The 19,647-nt window shown below is 47.0% G+C and overlaps 1 protein-coding gene across 11 annotated transcripts in view; it reads right to left on the bottom strand.

The window, feature by feature from the left end:
* The window catches only part of PACS2 (phosphofurin acidic cluster sorting protein 2), an 84,262-nt gene that overhangs the window by 50,681 nt on the left and 13,934 nt on the right, over positions 1-19,647 (bottom strand). For all 11 annotated transcript variants that reach the window (XM_054833457.1, XM_054833458.1, XM_054833460.1 and 8 more), the window contains 2 exons: positions 4,692-4,779; positions 178-267 (listed from right to left, as the gene is read on the bottom strand). In XM_054833457.1, the coding sequence (XP_054689432.1) occupies positions 178-267; positions 4,692-4,779 (178 nt within the window). The remainder of the gene's footprint in view (positions 1-177; positions 268-4,691; positions 4,780-19,647) is intronic.

Here is a 19,647-nt window from a genome sequence, read left to right as displayed (position 1 = left end):
GAGACAAGCCAAAAGAGCTCAGATAGCTCTTCAGAAATGGCTGGGACTGCCTTAAGAACAAGCATCTCTGGCAGCACTAGAAGGATCTTCACCTCAGACCCACAACGCATCTCTGCTCGGCACAGAGCTCAGCAAGTCCAGCAAGCACATGTGCCCCAAGACCACGTCCCACCTTACCTGCAGCGAGAAGGTCAGCGCAAGCTCCGTCTCCACATGTCCACTCGGGGGCAATACAATCTCGTGAGACCGCAGGATGCGCTTGGAGCCCTGTACAGAAACAAAGTCCATCGGGTGAATTTCCCAGCAGCCAGCCCTTACATACCACCCCAGTCCTATTTACTGAAAACCAGGAAACATTGTCAGGACTACCACAGAGAAAGTGAACGGATGGGTCTGACCTTGCACTTCTGTGAAATATTAATGATATGAAAGGGAGATATTTGACTAATAAAGATTTGGGCATATTTACTGTCCCTAACTGCAACAAAGCAGCTTTTGTTCTCCCAAACCCCAGCATTCAAAAGCTATGAGTCAACCCCCACCCCTCAAGTTCAAGTCTCATGTTTTTACTTCAGCCAATAGGTACAAGGACTCATCTCCTGGGTTTGGAGGCTGCAGCATCATGCTTAAATCTCCAGCATTAGCCATGACAGACCAGTCTTTTCTTTTTGTGCACACACCCCTCCCTGGGAAAAAAGGAGATTTTGACACTGTTCCACATGACATCCTTGTCTCTAAATTGGAGAGGCATGGATTTGATGGATGGACCACTCAGTGGATAACTGGCTGGATGGTCGCACTCAAAGAGTTGCGGTCAACAGCTTGATGTCCAAGTAAAGACCAGTGATGAGTGGCGTTCCTCAGGAGTCAGTATTGGGACCGGCACTGTTTAACATCTTTGTCAGCGATATGGACAGTGGGATCGAGTGTGCCTTCGGCAAGTTTGCCAGTGACACCAAGCTGTGTGGTGTGGTTGACACACTGGAGGGAAGGGATGCCATCCAGAGGGACCTGGACAGGCTCGAGAGGTTGGCCCATGCGAACCACATGAAGTTCAACAAGGCCAAGTGCAAGGTCCTGCACATGGGTCAGGGCAATCCCAAGCACAACTGCAGGCTGGGCAGAGGATGGATTGAGAGCAGCCCTCAGGAAAAGGACTTGAGGGTGTTAGTGGACAAGCTCCTCAACATGACCCAGCAATGTACACCTGCAGCCCAGAAAGCCAACCGTGTCCTGGGCTGCATCAAAAGAAGCATGAGCAGCAGGTCAAGGGAGGTGATTCTCCCCCTCAACTCTGCTCTGGTGAGACCCCACCCAGAGTACTGCATCCAGCTCTGAGGTCCCCAATACAAGACAGACATGGAGCTGTTGGAGAGAGTCCAGAGGAGGCCACAAAGATGATCAGAGGGCTGGAGCACCTCTCCTATGGAGACAGGCTGAGAGAGTTGGGGTTGTTCAGCCAGCAGAAGAGAAGGCCCTGGGGAGACCTTATAGCACCTTCCAGTACCTGAAGGGGCCTACAAGAAAGCTGGAGAGGGACTGTTTACAAGGGCATGGAGTGACAGGACAAAGGGGAATGGCCTTAAGCTGAAGGAGGGAAGATTTAGTTTACATATTAGGAAAAAATTCTTCCCTGTGAGGGTGATGAGGCACTGGAACAGGTTGCCTAAAGAAGCTGTGGATACTTCATCCCTGGAAGTGTTCAAGGCCAGGTTGGATGGGGCTTTGGGCAACCTGGGCTAGTGGAGGGTGTCCCTGCCTGCAGCAGGGGGGTTGGAACTAGGTGATCTTTAAGGTCCCTTCCAACCCAAACCATTCTGTGATTTTAACCTGTTTAAACAACTGCAAGTAGTTGGGGTTATAAAAGAAAAAAAAAAAATCCACTAAGCACTGCAGTGGAGCCTGGAGACCTGATAGTATTACAGGGCAACTCCAAATCAACACCGTGTTTGGGCTGCTGTACACTAACCAAGCTGTTCACACAGTAAATAGCACAATGTTTCATTTCAGGGAATGTTTCAGGAAAAACTAGCAGAAAAGCACGACATACTGCTGCCTAGCAAATCTTTCTGCACTGTTCAAACACAGTGGCAAGTTTCAGAGGTCCCTGGCTCACTGTTCTGCTGAGGCTGCAGATCTGGCTTTGTCCAGACGGGCTGATCTCCCAGAAGCACAGAACTGTAGCTCTGGGAAATCAGAGACAGACTAGGAGGGGTAAACACCTCCGAGCTACATCCAAAGAAAGATCTGGTCTGCCCATATCAGCCTCAAATAGCATCCCAAGATGAGATAGAAGCAGGACTCATCTACATCCCTTCCTCCTCAAACACATCGCTCAGGCAGCCAGAGCTAATGCTGCGATTTGCAGCCGTGCCTCAACTCCTGCACAACACAACGCCAGCTCCTCTGTGGAAAAGCTGAGGTGCCTAAGCTCCAGCAGATGAGAAGACAGACAGCAGAGCAGGCTCCCCCCAGGAAAAGCAGCACGCATGCAAGTAAAGCACAGCTAGCCTCGCTGCTGGCAACAACGGCATCTGTTCCATTGCTGCAAAGCTCCTAATAGCAGCAATCTTGCTTTACTTGTTATGCAACTCAAAATCTAATGAAAGACCAAATATAGCTGCTTTTAAAAGACCGCAGCAGATAAATACAGCAACAGCTCGGGAAACGCAGTTGACAACTCTTTGAACATCACTGTTCAGGAGGCTGCGAGGAGACATGGGAAATGCAGGTAAGATGCTCTCATTAGGTCTGAATTCAGTCATCCCCTCTGGAAGGACTCCAGCACCTGACACCTCCCTCTCGCAATTCCCTGTACAAAGGCAGTGAGTCATTTGATGGAGATCATATATTTAATGATCCCAGTAGCACCAGCCTCAAACACCAGCCATGTCAGAAACCTGAGTGCTGGCAAATTAAGTGTCTCTAAAAGAGCTTGTCAGCATCATCATCATCATAACCTGCAAGCTATAAAGGGACTTTTAATAACAGGGCTTCAAATCTGCCTGTGTCTGAGACGGCTGCAGTGCTACTGACCCACCGTTAAACAGCACATCACAAAGAAATATGGGTGCTGATCCAGCACAAGGGACACCTAAGGTGAGGCACCCTCTGGGACAGCAGTCATTCCAGCCACTGTCACCTCTAGGTCAACTGGAATGACAGATCAAAGGCAAAAGAAGGATGGCCTGGGGATGCGAGCTGCAGCTTGGGACTTGGCAGATGAGTACCCCAAACAGGGCAAGTCCTTCTGCCTTCCAGTTCTTCAGGGATCTGCCCTGGCATAGAAAGGACCGCAGAAGTAGTAGTGCTTAGGTCCAGTGTCTGACTTACTGTAGCAAGGCAGACCCCAACATGCACCCAAAACAGACAAGAAACTTCCACATGTTAAAAACTCCCTCTGGATCTGCAGGTCTGGGACAGTATTACCAACCTTTTCACCCATAAGTTTGTAAGCAGTCAGCAGTAACCTGGACAGGAAAAGAAGGTTTTTCTCCAGTAAAAGCTACTGAATTCTCCAACCCAAGTCTGACACTGTCTACACATAGATCATTCACTAATAAGCCTCAGGCCCTTACAGTGATGCATCGATCATTTAGGAATACTAATACATGGAAACCTTTCAGCCCCCAATAAGCAGTATCTGACAGCCTGGGAACCCACAGCCCTGCTTATTCCGAGATTCCCGTGAATCCAGGTGTGTGAACAATTCCCCTGCCTTTCCGCTCCCTGCTGTGGGTGCGTGAACCCCCTCTAGTGCAGAGGGACACATTTTTACCCCAGCTGGACTGCTCAGAGACCAGAGATGCTGGTTACATCCTTAGCTGCATGTTCTTGCACCACAGAGCCTTCACGATTTCAGTTTCCAAGCTAGATTGTGTGTGTTTTGATACAACCAGCTCTCTGCAGGGGCTTTCCTGGCTTTATTTGAAAAGCAGCTGCTTTTTAGCATGGTTAATGGTATTTTTCTACTTAGAGGTCTGCTAGGCTTTTACTCATTAAGTACTTCAGCATTTGCAGTGCTGGAAGCACGTGAATCGAACTGATGCTGTGATGCACTGTGGAACCAAGTCCCCTTCCTTCCTAGCCTGCCTGCAGGCAGTGTGACCTACATGGAGGCACCTAATTAAATGGCACAAACGTATGCTGTAAAGTGGGTTATTTACCTAGGATGACAGCTGTATTTTATGGAAACAAAATGTACGGGCACCGTACAAATCCACTGACAAGCACCTGGCTATGAAACGAGTCGGACTCCTGATAGTAGAGCTGCCCATCAGCAGAGGAAGGCCCATTCTCCAGACCACCCCCCCCAAACCAGGACCAAGTTACCAAGATGTTCAGCCCTGAAGTGAGCTGAAGCGTGCTACATAGAGAACCAGGCTTGGATTTAGTGACAGCTCAGGAAGAAGAGGTGACAGCATATGATCTGTAAAGAGCATTTTTACATACAGATAAGCTCATGCTGAGCTCTCAGCAAACAATATTCTTCACTTACAACAGTGACATTCAGTAGGAACAGGGAGGAAGGATCACAAAAGACTCTCCACACATCCAGAATATCCTATGTAGTTGAGAAGTCATCCGTGGCTGCAATGGACACTCACATGGAGGTGAGGCTCAGTTCAGGCATCTACCAGTATTTTTTACCCAATCAATACATTTAATTCTTAGAACTGAGCAGCAATTACCTGCATTTTGACAGCAATGACCCCAGAAATAAGCTCCTTATCCAATTCCTTTAAGACTACCAGTTTCTTTAATGTCAAGCTGCACAACCTGCAAACAGAAACAGAAGAGAAACAGTTACAGTCATGCCTGAAAAAGGAAAAGCTCTGAACAGCTTTTACACACAGCAGTATCCCAGATTGAGGGTGAATGGACTCTGGACACAAGCCACACGCTGATACAGACATAAAGACATCAGAAACGTGAGGCTTCCCTGGCTTTTCAGGCTGAATTTCTCCAACCCTTCACAAATACAAGGAGGTGAACAGGAGGTACATCTCTCTGTTTGATACAGACCCATGGCCACATGAAAGCACCTCACAGCATGGACTTTCACCAACCACAGCCTGGGAACTCTTGCTCTGAATCAGGCCAAAAGCTTTAGGGTCAGAGGAATTAAATTCCAGCAATATAAAAGCACTAGGCCAGTCTAATTTTAAACTTCTCTACAAAGCTTTCCTAGATTGTTGGCTTTTTCAGTTTCAGACTCCTGGCTCCCAAAGATCTCACTCCCACCTCCTCTTGTCAACCCACGCAATCTCCTCCTCACCCCCAAACAAAAGTGCTAGCAAGTGGCTCAGGCATCTTTAATGGGAAAGGGGACAAAAAAAAAAAAGAAAGAAAAAACTAAAAAAAAAAAAAAAAGAGGACTCAAGCAGTGCCCTCTGGCCCTGACATTCACATGCCACACATACGCAAGTAAATCACATTCTTTACCCAGGCAATGCTACATTGTTCTGTTTAAAAGCTGTTTGCACTTCTGCCTTCCAGCACAGGGAGCTTGGGAGGGGATAAAGTTTGGACTAGGTGCAGCTAAGTTCAGGCTCTGAGGTTATGGGACCATGGTATTGGCACTGGCACAATTTCACTGAAGTTACCACCAGCTAGTGTAATTAAGAAGGCATGCCTAGAAACAAACTTCGGGAAAAGATAAACCTGAAGCAAAGACACCTCAGCTTGAGGAAAGTAGAGGCCAGAGAAAGTTACCAGGTGGGCTAGACATCATCCATCATGCTGGCCAGGAGCTGGCACTGCTTTGATCAGGTCCCTACCCCACTGCATGGGCACCTTTGGCCTCTGCCATGGGATGTCAGCAAGCCTCAGCACGGCTCCTCTGAAACCCACTGCAGGCTCTTTCTGCCAGATAAAGTGTAACATCAGGGCTGTTCATGAAGGGGTCAAGTCCAGCAGTAGATGGGAAGGGAAGAAGAGCTGACGCTGGACTTTGGTGCATGCCCAGGCAGCAGTAGCACAAGTGCCATTGACTGAAGCCTGCACTTGGAACTACAGGACTCCACATTGATGCCAGGAACCCAACAAGTCAGCACTGCAAGAGAGACTGGCACCTCCACCACCTTCTGCACCATAGTGGGAAGCTGAAACATTGCTTTGCTACAATGCCTGAAGGTGGACACAATCAGCCAGGGTGCAAAACTGCAGCAGAGACTCTTCCCGACAGGAGCAGTGGCAGATGTTGAAGCAACTGCTGCCTGCCTCATCCAGAAATGCCTGTGGCTCTGCCTGAATTCTGCCTTCTCACACAGGGCTGGGAACAGGGAAGAGGCGGTCTTAGCTCTTATGGTCTTCACTCAAGCACCTCTCCAAACCTGTCCTTGCCAGCCTCTTCTCCACCCCAGCCCATGCTATCTGCTCTCCCTACTCATTTGCAAAGCACTGGTTTCTGCTATCAACCCCCCAAAAACCAAGAGAAAGAGAGAACTAAAAGCTTTCTTGTTTGCAGAGTTTTGCATCGGGAGACAGCGCAGCCAGAGATGCTATAGAAATTACAAGGAAGGTGGAAAAACTGGGTCTGCCTGGGCGTCCATTCCCCTCCGTCACACCACCAGCAGCTGTGCGCAGTGTCATCGAGACAAACGTGCTAGAGAGAGCGAGCCTGGAGGCGCTGGGTGCCAGAGGAGGGACAACAGAAGCGGGCAGGACAGCTGCAGCTTCTGCTGGGCTGACAGAGGGGAAACCAAGCACACTTTCACCCACGGCCAGAGCCTCCCCCTGAGCGAAGAGGGCATCTGTGGAAGCAGGAGAGCACAGGCCAGCACGTTCAACCACAAACATAACTGTCCCTGTGCACTGGAAGTCAGGTGAAGCTGCAGCCCTCAACCCGGGGCGCAGGAGAGGCTGCCAGCTTTCCCTCTGCATCCTGAACAAAAGAGCAAGCACAGACACATGTGGCCACTGCAGCGAAGCAGCCGGGCCAGGATCTGGAGGAAGGAGGCTGTGATGCCATTTGTTTTCTTTGTAACACTGTAGCTGGAGGACAATCGCACTCAGCTTGCCAAAACCCACAGAGCTGGGGCCGGTCAGGTGCTGAGAGCAGAGGTAGGACAACACACTGGCATTGTCTCGACCGACAGGCAAGGAACAAAGGCCTTTTCTTTCCGGCCCCGAGCTCCAGAATGAAAAAGGTACGGGAAGAAACAATGGTGTTCTCAGCGCACACAGCAGAGCACAAGGAGGGCGTTCTGTTCTCCACCGGGCATTCCTTCAATTCATCATTTATGAGCTTTGATCAAGCCCTGTGGAGCACTTGCTGCTTGGAAATAAAAAATAAAAAATTGAAAGCCTCCTTTACAGTGAACAGAAAAACAAAAGCCGTTAAAAAAGGCACAGGACACATCTGCTTTCTTTATCCCCCATTGCTGAGCTGCTGGTACTAAAAGGCGCTTCACACAAAAAACAATGAAATGTTTATATTCTCCATCGGGGAGGGGGAATATAAAATAGAAATCAGACAGAGTTTAAATCCCCCCAAATCACTCTTACTCTCAACACACTTATTGTTTCAGGTCCTCAGTCTAAGTTCGCAGCAACCTTCAGAATATGTGGCAGAAAGGGGCTGTACCTTACTCAAATAATCATGAAAAGGCATATTCCAAGCATGTCGTTGCATCCAGAGCCTGCGTGGTGCCCCTGCCACCAGTACAAGGATCCTGAACCTCTCACACCTGCAGGTACAGCAAGAATTTGTCTGCCATAACTGCCTCTGATAACAGCGGCACCTCCTTCCATACGTTTATCTTTTGCCTAGGTTTTGCTGCACTTCCGTCAAGGATCAGGAAGGGGATCAGTCTCACAAAACATTTCTATCAACGAGCCTGTTAAGATTAAACATTGGTAAGAAGACAGGACAGACACAGGAGGACCTGGAAAGATCTGAAAAAAGAACAAGGCTACATTTGTAAGTTTCTAATACATACATGATCTCCGTAAACACAGAGAAAATAACCTAGCACACGCACACAAGGGGAACTGAGGAAGCCTCAAGTCTGGAGCTGAAAGAGCCTGAAGTATTTTGAGCAGTCTATAAAAAGCCTGGGACTGCAATACAGGAGGTGCAGACAAACCCTTTCTTTGCATGGTTGTTTCAGCAGTGACCGATGGTTGCACATGGGGAGTTAAGCGAGCAAAAGCACTAAGTTAGCCAAAGCAGTGTTAAACAAGGGCAATGGAAATCTGAGAGCCAAGATTTCCACCCTTTTTTAAAGATTCATAGTAGATCTCCCTGCTAGGAGCACAGCTGGGTCCCACACAGCAGCAGGCAGTGCCTGCTGAGGAGTTTGCGTCCCCTCCGGTCACACACGTCCCCTGCATCGCAAGGAAGCACAAGGTACTTGCCTGACCCGATTCTCAGGTTAACAAATCAAATCATGAGCCAGCTTAATACGTTCCACAAGAATAAAACTCTTCATCTTTTTACATCACTGCTGCAAGAACACAGTTTTAAAGAGGAAACCTGGACTTGACCCAATGGTTTCAACTCGCCCTGCTAATGCAAGTTGTGCTGAATAGCTTCATCACGAGCTCTTTGCTCAAGGAGGCAGTTAATCTGCAAAGAACATAACATTTTTGTAACCAAGACCAGCAAACATGTCCAGAATGACCAAATAAAGCATCACATTCTTTACTCACTGGATGTTTTGCTTTTGCATCCCTCCGAGCAGGAAGATCAGGAAAATAAACCCCCTCCAAGAAAGAGTCTGCCTCACTGAATTAAATGTCTGTTTCTCCACAGGGAGCACAGTAATTGCACTGAGACCTCACTCATGCAGAGACAGTCGAATCAACAGGAAGGAAAAATTAAAAATTAAAGACCTGTATTTTAATTAAGCCCCATAGAAGTCCAGAATAACAACAGATGCATCCACAGCCTTAGGGGACTCCAAGTGCAAGAGGGGAGCTGGGGCAGGAAGACTGTAACTCACTAGAGATACCCTTTGTCCAGGTTAAAGGCTGTGAAGACATTGTTCCTAGAGAAAATGTTTCATGCCAGGAGTGCTCTCCTCCAAAGTCTGTAAACCTCAATTAGCCGATGGCTATAAGGAAGGAATTGGTTTCCGTTTGATCATTGGACAGTTTCACCGCACCCAAGTTATTTCAGCATTTCAGGACAGCAAACAGCCTCCTGCCCCAATGCTTTCAACCTCGACTGAGTGTTTTGCTCTGAGCTGGCACTTTGCACCCAAGTCAGTCCCAAAATAAATCGCGAGCCACTTGAAGGAGAAGTGGAGGGAGACGCCCGCCTACACACACACACTTGCCCAGACAAATACAGCCATTCTGCACATAGCTACAGGGGCGTCTGGGTAGGAGAGGCAGGAGCGAGAAGCCCTGCACAGCATTTTTCAGAGACAGCTGCTTCAGTAAGGTATGAACACATGCAGCGCATGACCAACCAACTGCACGAGCAGTTTCTTACGCCTGCTTTGCACGTGCCCAGGAAGAAAACAATAACACATGGTTGTACTCGTTGCTGCACTTATGTGCTAAAGGCAGGGCTCTATACTGGCCTAGGAGAGTTACCTTGGGGAGAAAAGCTGTCCTCTAATGTCACTGAAGCATCAGAGTGGGGCCTCCGGGCAAGGGTAGCAATGGTAGAAGCTGCAGGAAGAGTGCTTCCTTACTTTCCAAAGCTTATGAGCTAATTCCCTCAAAATGATCTAATCTCAGTCCCATTCTCAGGTAAGCTCCAAGGCAAGAAGAAATTAAATGAGGAAGCAGAGGTCAAGCGCCATGCCAGAAACATAACTTGAGTAACTTGCAAAGAAACATAATAGTCCTGTATTAATCTTCTCCTTCATTCACACTTGCCACCAAGCTAAAACAGCAGCCTCTTAGCCAGCTGTTCCAGCTACAGATCCATTCAAGTAAGCTTTAAGAAGCCAGGAAACAATTGCAGAGCAAGTATTTTCATTGTTCTTGTTCTCAAGGATCTTGAAATCCTCTTCCCAGCATTAATACAGAGAATTAATGTCTTAAGATTCTAAAGACTAAGATCCATAGAAATGCTGTAGCAAGCAGGTCTTGTTCAGACAGGTAAGAGGATGGCAGCTTATTTTACACAACAGGCTCTACCCAGGACTTCACAAGGACATACATGAACAGCCAGACACTATCCCCTCACAGTTGAAATACTGTCCTACTCACTTCAAACATATTACAAATATACCTGCTCCAAACTGAAAAAGGGTTGGAGGTGTCAAAACTTTGCAGATCTGCATCATTTTAAAAAGATCCAGGAATTCTGCATGGGCATATTTGCTATTTGAGGAGCAACATGCAGTTAACATGACCAAGGATTAAAACGCATCCGAGCTTCGATACTCTAATCCAACATATCACTTGGAAAATGCTGAGAGATGTCTTCCTTCAGTGAGACAAAACATTGCTGGCTGGCTCTAGGGGACTCACCCAAGGCAGAAAGGGATCAGGATCCCTACAAGCCAAATAACTCTGGCTCACAAAACACAGAGTTCACACATTCCACTGGCACTTCTCATTTCTTAGCGCTTCAGTAGTCTGGAAAGGTAAGGGCAGTAATGAGGCACAGCGATGCTGGTGAAACCCAAAGGGGTTAAAGGTAAATCTTCACAGCTCCACATACTCTTCAGGTAGCTGAGCAAAACTTCTTGTACAAGCTGACAGTTGTGTCACACCATGTTCTGACTACCTGGCCGAGACCTGATGTATTCCAAGTCACACCAGCAGGAAATCAGCCTGTCACCAACCGCTCGCCTCCAGGTACACGCTCTGAACTGTGCTACCGAGAAACAGCAGCTTTCTCTCCCTTTAAGAAGTCATTTCAGCAGGAGCAGAACCAGCTCTCTTCACACATCTGTTGATCTCAGTGCTTGCACACACTGTTATACACTTGGCTTTTCACTCTTCACTTTGATGGTTTCAAATCCCTTTGCAAGGTGACTTAGAGGGGGGAAAAAACCAACCACCATGAAGCAGGGATTAGGTCTGTTTCTCAGACAGACAATGGAGTGCACAGGAGTTAGGCAAACTCACCTGTTTTCACACCACCCTGCCTGCAAAGCCAAGCACAGGCACAAGTCTAGTCAACTACACCTTTCCTGGGTTGCCTCTTTCAAACCCAGCATCCAGAACACCAGGACTGCACAGCATCCTGACACCAAAGGGAGCCTCAATGAAAGACCCTACAGTACTGGTGGATTAGGTTTGATCAATGTCTTTTAAAGTTTTGAGGCAACAGGAAGGTGTTTTATTAGCTTTAAAGACTAAAGTCAGCAAATAATGAAAAGCTGATTCATGCTTAAGGCTCCTTTAACAGACGATCAGGATTACATTTTCTATATTACAGATGACGCAAACACATCTGATGATTGTTGTATTTAGTAGTAGCTGGAGTAACCACAGGCACCACCACCAAGGAACGAGCAGCAAGATGGAGACAGACCAGGCATAGCCACATCCATCTGACCAAAGGCCAGTGGTGGCTATGGGTCTAACAAGCTTGCACGAGATACTCGTGCACTGCAGTACAGCCTCTCACCCAGCCTCGCAGCACTGAAATGCCAGTCTCCCATTTGAGCACCTAATGAGAGCAAAGTAGCACATGTCAGGGAGGAGGACCCTTTAGGATATGGGCTGGTCAAGCCATTTCTGTAGCTAGGGCTTCATTTCTCGGCTAGCCAGCAACAAAACAAAGGCACAACCCACTAAGTTTATGTGAGTCAGTCAGGGTGGAGGGCAGCTCCCACCACATGCCTTACAGATTGGCAAAAGCATATACACAAATGAGCAAATGAATCACACCCCAAACCAAAAGGAGACTCTGGGAGGAGAAATGCAAAAACAAATCTGGGGGTAGGGGATGAAGAGGAGAGATCTTCTGGAACAAACCCAGCAGCCCTCCCCTCCCTGGCATGCCTTCCTTATGCAACCTGCCTTCTCCTCCCTGGCCCCCTGCCCCAGACAGCAGCACTTGTCACACAGCAGGCTGATTGCCAGGATCAGCTATTCCAGGCACGCTATGAGAACGCTCTCCCTGCCTGCCAGGAGCCATTCCCATATGCCCCTGAACCCTCTGGGACTAGTAGGAGCTGCACAAAGTAGCCAGCGGATGAGAAGGACCATCAGAGGTAAAGGCTTCCTGGTCTGTCCACAGCTTGCCACAAAGCGTGGAGCAGCACAGCTCTGCCTTCATTTGTACCAGCATCCCCCTCCCAAGGTGACAGTGCTGCAGCTGGCTGCAAGAACAAAGACAGCACCCAGCCTTCCAGCAGGCACCCAAGGAAATCCTTGCAGTGGTAGCTAGCTCTGTTACAGGCACCAGTCAGCGAGATGAAAGGGTTAAAGAAAATGCCTCAAGGCATATGTTTTCTCCAGCATGTGCCTTGCCTGGATGATAACCCTCACTCCCTCCCTCCCCGTCCTCTGCTCCACCACATGCACGCCTCAACCCTGAGCACAGCATGCCCAAACACAGCAGCATCAGGTTGGGAGCTGTAACGTCTCCACAGCAACTAGGGATGTCACAGCCCGCACGTGACCAGCTCCCCTCAACCACGCCACAAATGAGAGCAGCTCCTCCAACAGCCTGCTTGTTCCTCCTCACTCCCCTCCAGAGCAGTCTGATGGCAAATTCTCCTTCGCTACTATGCCAAGAACTATCTTCTCCAAACAACCACCTCCCCAGCAGCTCCCCTGCCCATCCCAAGCTTGTATGTGCTTGGCAGCGAGGAGCTGGTGCGCACCTCAGTGCAGGCAGATTCAGAGGGAGGTCCAGCACTGGCCAGTCTGGTTTAGTATTTAGTATTTTCTTCTTAATAATAGGAAGCACAGGTCTCCAAGCACTGTTGCACTTGACTACTTTCAAAATGCTAGGTGCTATTCTGCTTTTCATTCCCACTGTTGAACAGCCCACAGCGAGAGCTTGCTGCCATGCCACCCAGTGCCATGCTCTCCGCACACTCCTGTTAGCCACTCGGTACCCAGGGGAGACACTGCAGTCCCAGCCACAGCACACACAGTCCCTAAGGCCTGCAAATCATTAGAGGCCAGGACTCAGACTGAAACATTCTGATCTTTCCCTTTGTCTGTACATCAGCCATCAAAGACCTCATCAAAAAAACCTATGCCAACAGAAGCCTTGACATTGGGCCCATGTCAGAAGAGCTTGTAACGAAGAGCTCAGTTCTGCTCGGGTTACCCATCACTGTGATCTCTTCATTATGAGAAATCAGGACTAGAAAGCCTCCAGCTAAGAAAGCAGGCGAGGAAAAACAGATGGCTCAGCATCCCCAAACCAGAGCTTGCTCTCAGGGCATGAACAATTTGCCATCTCTCTGCTTATTTCTCTCCACTTCGAATGGTTTCCACGACACCTTCTGATGCAGAGGCGAGCTGAACAGCCTGTCACTCCAGAGACCAGACAGGCTCACACCATGGGTCGCATCAAATTACTTCTCACTCAACCATCTTGAACACTTCTAGTTCACAAGTGACAGTCAGACACATGGCCCTCCCAGTCAAAGCCAAGTTCCCAATGGCTTGGTGCTTCTCTGAAAGACAACCACCTTACAACACTCTGAGTAAACAGACTTTCTGAAAACTGCTGTAGGAATTTTTTCAAGGTGCTTTGATTTGGGGTTTTCTGTTTTTTAAGCTTGCTTTTCCCTTACTGGTGCATCTGGACCCACGGCAGCAAAGGGTAGGTGGCCCATTCCAAACAAACTGTCATTTTGTAACCTTGATTCAAACCAGTTGCACTGAGTGCCAGATGAACGGGGTTTGGTTTGTGAAGTTTGCAATATGGTCCAAAATAAACAAGATGGGAGAACCACATAGGTGTAATTTAGAGCCCAAGTGGCTGTTTGCTTTTTTACTGAGAACTCAAAATGTCCTGTAAGGGTAAAGGCAGAACAGCCAGCAGCAGTGAAAAACATTTGTGAACTTTGATGGTACGTTTGGTATCAGCCAGCACGGCAATCAAATATGCAAAGCATCTCGCTGGCGGGCTTGCTTTCAGACTAGAAGAACACTTCACAGATCCCAATGCTGTTCTCATTGCAGCAAGTCTGTCAAAGCCTGTCATTCTGGCCTTCTTCCAGATCGGCACGTGCAGCTAGCCACCCCGATACCTCGCAGAGCCAGTGGTACGCTGTTCCTTTACTTGCTACATGTTTTACATGGGCTCCCTCTTCCCCTGACTCGGGAGATGAATAGGGTGATGGTCAAAGAGGTATTAGAATTTGTCACCTAAGTTAGAAACTTTTTTTTTTTTTGCACAGTTCTTATCACGCCTCAAACACAGGAGGACTATTTAGCACCCTAAAGTATGATTTCTTTCCAGCACACAGAGGTTCCAAAACCACAACACTCATAACCTGAACTACAGGGAAGAAGCCGCAAAGGGAAAGTTGCAACTCCAAACCCCAACACATTCAACAGCAGATCGGACAGAAGGTTAGGATAAACACCAGCTCCGCAAAGAGAAATTTCTGCAGCCATACCAAACTCCCTGCGTAACGCTGGCAGCACCTCAGCTGTTTGCTGACAGCACTGTGGCACACAAGCACCAGCTCATCTGTGCACAGGTGCTTCGAACAGGGTTCTGCAACACTGACAACCGATTTGCTCTCTGGCCACAGCTCAAAGGATGTTTCCAAGTCAAATAGTTATAAAAGGAAGGTTCTTCTGTCCCAGCAGCATTTATTTAGATTTGAATGGTACCAGTTTTTACAATGCAACAGCACACAGCTGACAAAGCAGCCTCCATCAGTGCTAAATATAATTCACAAAGAACTCCGGATCCTGCCACTAAAGCCGGGGAACTCTATTCAGCACTAAACACATTGGAAACACTGGTTAACATCCCTCAAGCTGGAACAAAACATCCAGGGTAAAGCAGTTGAAATGTACTATCCCTTGCAGATTTCTCTCCCCAGAAAGGAAGGGGCAAACTGAGAGGAGCTTTGCAATACCAACAGTGGTCAAAAAAGGTCTGAAAATGCAAAAGCGTTCAGCACTCCTTGCAAGGAAAGAAATGCCTCTTGATGCCTTTGGTTGAAGCTGCATTGTGCTCCAGCACCTATTCCTTGCATTTTTCCCATCAAATATTCTGGGCAGTGCTTGCTCATCTGCACACTGCTGGAATACTCAGGAAAGCACAGATAAACTGGGAAGGAAGTCACCAGAGAACAGGTATAAGGGATCTAGTGAGATTCTAAAAGCCAAATAGTTAACCACATTACCCAGGTTGATGCAAGAATGAGATGGCTGAAGTGAAACTACCACCGCTACTTCCAGGGAAGGAACTTCAGCAGTAACCAGAAGCAGTATTTTAACTTCCAAAACCAGCTAAACTGGACTGAAAAGGCTTACAGAGAGTGTAGTGCCTAGCCTGCTGTCACACGCAAGACAAGCTCTCCACCAAAGGCCTTGAAAACTACAGAACCCACGAAAAGTGCACTAATGAACAGAAACTGGGATCTCTTGTAGTCTTTAAAGCTCACCTGTGGACGTTACTTTATAGCGAAGCAGCAGCAGATTTTGTATTGACAAAAGGACTGCATGAAACATCTTTCCCCCCTGCTTTCAGGAGATACCTGAATGGGAAAGAACCTGCATCACCAGGCTGTCCTTACAGCCTGAGGGACATCCAGGGGGAGATGCCTTTCCAGGCCTGGCAGTTTTCAGAGCACTTTTGATCCCCTCTCAATGAGAGCAGCTTCCCTTAGGGAAGCTCCCAGTCTCCAGGTGATCTCAAAATGTCTCTCAACAACACTTTAAAAATGTCTTTCCCCCCCCGCAATCTTTCTCTTCACATCTAAATATACTCTGTATGCTCTACTTTAAAGAGCCACTACAGAAAAAGAAAGCACTTGTTTGGAAATAACTCAGCGCAAGGTTTTCTATTTGTTTTCTTTTCTGTAAAAACCCCTTGTGACTGAGATTTCACTGCATTTCTCATGGAAAAGGGAGAAAACCTGGCAACTCAGACTTTGCTTACCCTCTTTTCTGAAAGGTTACATCACCTTTAAGTTTATCAGGGAAAAAAGGAACCACAATTTTTACTAAGGGAGTTCAGAACCACCACCAGCACCAAACATTTGCAGTGGCTGGCAGAATGCAGTGATTTGCTCCAGAGAAACATTTGCATTTCCGTAATATTCTAAACCTCTTCAGCAGCTGTTGGAACTTGAACTGGCAAGCAGAGATTCAACATCATTTAGATATTACATTTCTTCATCATCATTGCTGGTGATATTTCATTCCTGAAAGCAGTAAGGGAACAACAAAGCAAACCAAATACCTGAACTTGTTAGTTCAGTTTGTCAAGAATATTTATTAAAATATCAGAGTGACCTGTGTAAACCAGCAAAACAGTAAGCTGTGATAGACACAAGGTGCTGAGACGCTGGTCTTTGCTGCTCAGAACTTGTTCCAGATCCCCATAAGATTTTTTTAATGCTATCATAAAACTATCGTAACCCATTCAGTCCCCACAACCTTTCATCAGGCTGCAAATTCCCACTAAACCCAGATTTGTCAGGATAAACTGTAGACGGTCTACAGAATAAGCAGACGGAGGTAAATGAGGCATGAACAAGCAGAGGCTGGATGCAAGGCGGCTCTTCCTCAGCAGGATATTAAGGTTCACTGGTGGGAGGGATTACAGAGGAGCCTATCCAGCATTAAGACAGAGTTACACCATTTGTGAACAGAACCACGCCATGAGATCACTGATGGAGACCAAACTCTACAGCCAGATCAGTCTCAGCTCCCTGAAAATGTTCTTTTCTAATAACTTTGCCTGATGCAATCAGCTAACACTAGCATGACAGTGATGCTAAGAGCAAGGAATAGGCATCAGCATCATGTTGTGGTCGGTGCTCCTGTTTATGGATGAGGCAAAGAACATTCTGAAAGCAAGTTAATTTTATGCCCTCCTCACTCAGAGGATCACACCCAACCTCTGATTTTCACCACATGACTACAGCTAATACCAAGCACATCAAGCCTTGCATCGGGGCCTACAGCTAGTCATACACAAAATGTTATTTATGTACTTTATATGTTTCTGACTGCTGATATTTCCACCAACAGCCTCAAATACACCAAGAGGCAAAAGATCTAGTAAACACCACATTTTCTAAAGCTGTTCAGTGTTCCACATCTGGCAGATTGAGCTAAGATTTAAAAGGATGATGCAAGTAGTTCTCTGTCAGGGCACCTGTAAAATATTAAAGCTGCCTCTCTGGACCCATCTGTTACAGGGCAATCCAAATCCACCATCCCTCACACTCTTTTTCTTTGGAGCCTGGGTACTTACACTGAAGCCATGATGAGAGGAGCCATCCCTGCCTTTTCACATCTTATAAATAGTAGAATAATGCCTCCCATCTTAACATTTTGCATGCAATTTGCAAGAATTCTCTCAGGTCATGGTTTGGCATAAGTCAGCACTGAGGCAGTCAAATCCATGTCTCTGAAGAAATCATATTTCCCTACAGAGAGAGAGAACAAGAGAAGTGGTTTTGGGGCTCCAATGATCCTAGTGAGCCTGAGCTCTACAGAGAGCCACTGTAGATTTGTTACCACTCCCCAGGTGTTTATTTTGAGCCTTCATTTCCACCACTGTGAAGCAAAGGTCAGTTCATCAGCTGACAGCAACTACCTCGAAATTAGCTGAAGGGAAACACTGGAGCCAAGGAGAGCATATGCTACAACTGTTTCACTAAGAGATTTTTGTATATTACTTATATAAGAATTCTGACTACACATAAATGTTTATATAATTACAAATCATGAAGTCATTTCTCTGTTTTCACACCTGAATCTGCAAGAACAGTGCAGGGACTGATGACCCCCCAACTGATATTCAGCAGGCTCCTCTGTTTGCAGGTGTACCATCTCAAACACAGATTAGCTTCTACTCAGAGCAGGTCCTCTTGGAGGGCTGGTGTAAAGTGTAAACTCACTCACAGGAGAAAACCCCAAAGTTGAAAAAATCCGGTGATAGCTTTGGAACCAAGACAGCCCAGAAGACTGTCAGCAGGAGCAGCAGCAGTCTGCTGGCAGAGGACGGAAAACAGAGAAACAAAAGCTAGAGAAGGAGCCTGAATTCACTGTTCAAGAGACAGGAACTGTGGGAGACAAGAGGAACTGTTGAATTTCCAGAGATTAGAGGATTGTTCACTCTAAGCTACACCAAATTCTGCATTTAAACTGGTACAAGCCTTCTGTGATGCCCGTAAATCTATTTCAACTTACCTATAAACAGAGGTTGGCTCTCAGTACAGCTGTGATTCAGTCAGCTCCATACCAAACCCTGGCAGCCCTGGGCCATAGTGACTGCAATAGAATACGGTATGTCTGCAGCTTCCAGTTGCTGGGCTTTGTTATGCACCATTAAAAGCAAGAAAGCACAAAAGCATCAAGTCTAATAGATCCAAAGAGGAAAGAGTTGCAAAATTTCTCCAATCAGTGGGAAGGAAGAAGCAAGCTACAGCATGCAAGCAAGACTGGATATTCCTGATGCTTCAAACATCAATATATCTTTTGTCTAATGTGTCCTTTATTATACCCCAGCCATTATATGATTTCCACAATACAATGCAGGGAAAGCAAAGGAAAACTGAACTACGTACCCTTTTCTCAGGGACACATCTAACATATTTCCCACTGTGGATCTACCCTGCTCCAGATACTTCCTATCTGCACTCAAAAGTAGCAAGTGGTCAAAACATTCTCAAAGCTTGATAAAAATCAAAGTCAAGTGCTTTCAACAAAATCCTCTTTGTTACCACATTCTGATCACTTGGCTACTGGAACTGCAAACCTGTTCAAAGATGCCTTAACAATGAAGTATCATTTAAAAATGCATTTGCAGCTGTGCATATTTCACTTCAGTCACACGATTGTGAATTATACCTCAGCATGTCCTTGTAGAAAAAGAGGTGGGCTGTCAGGGGGATGGGAAGGGGGAGAGAAAAGAAAGGAATTTTCATCAAACAAAAGAGCTCCAAGAAACTGATACAACTTTGCTGGAAGCTATTCCCAGCCCACTCAACATTTTTGATTGTATACAGACATACCAGAATCCCAACAAGGGGCATTTTTCCCAGCTAAAATATGAACCATCAGCAAATCTGACCACCACCAGAGAGAAATACGACAACCTAGTGGAAGCAAAGAAAAGCAGAGTGAAATCATCTTATGGTTGTCCTAAACCAAGAGTTACGTCAGAGCTCACCATGGTGGCAGCCTCACGCAAACACATGCCCGGTATCCAGCACACTGCTAGTCAAAGCTAAGCAAAGCAGGATTCCTGCACTGTTGCTTGCTTTACTGCCAGAGGCACTTACACCACGCTTAAAAGTACACCAGATACAAAGCACCTTTTCCCCACGTCCCTAGAAGCCCTGTGAAGAACTGTACAACTTTACCAATATTCACCAGACAGTTTTACAGTGATCCATTCTGCAGGAAAGCGTGCGCTGACTCCAAGTCTGCTGAGAAGCCAAGCACCACGCATTGCTTTCACAACCCAAAACCACAGCAGTGGCCTGTGGCAACGCTGAGAGAAGCCAGGGCAGAAGTAAATGCCACAAGAACGCAGGAGGCAGCACGCAGCTGGGATGTTGGTGAGGT

The sequence above is a fragment of the Grus americana genome, chromosome 8 (assembly GCF_028858705.1).
Source record: "Grus americana isolate bGruAme1 chromosome 8, bGruAme1.mat, whole genome shotgun sequence".
Taxonomy (NCBI): domain Eukaryota; kingdom Metazoa; phylum Chordata; class Aves; order Gruiformes; family Gruidae; genus Grus; species Grus americana.
The sequence above is the reverse complement of the archived record's forward strand: the minus strand, read 5'-3'. Positions and strand labels throughout refer to the sequence as shown.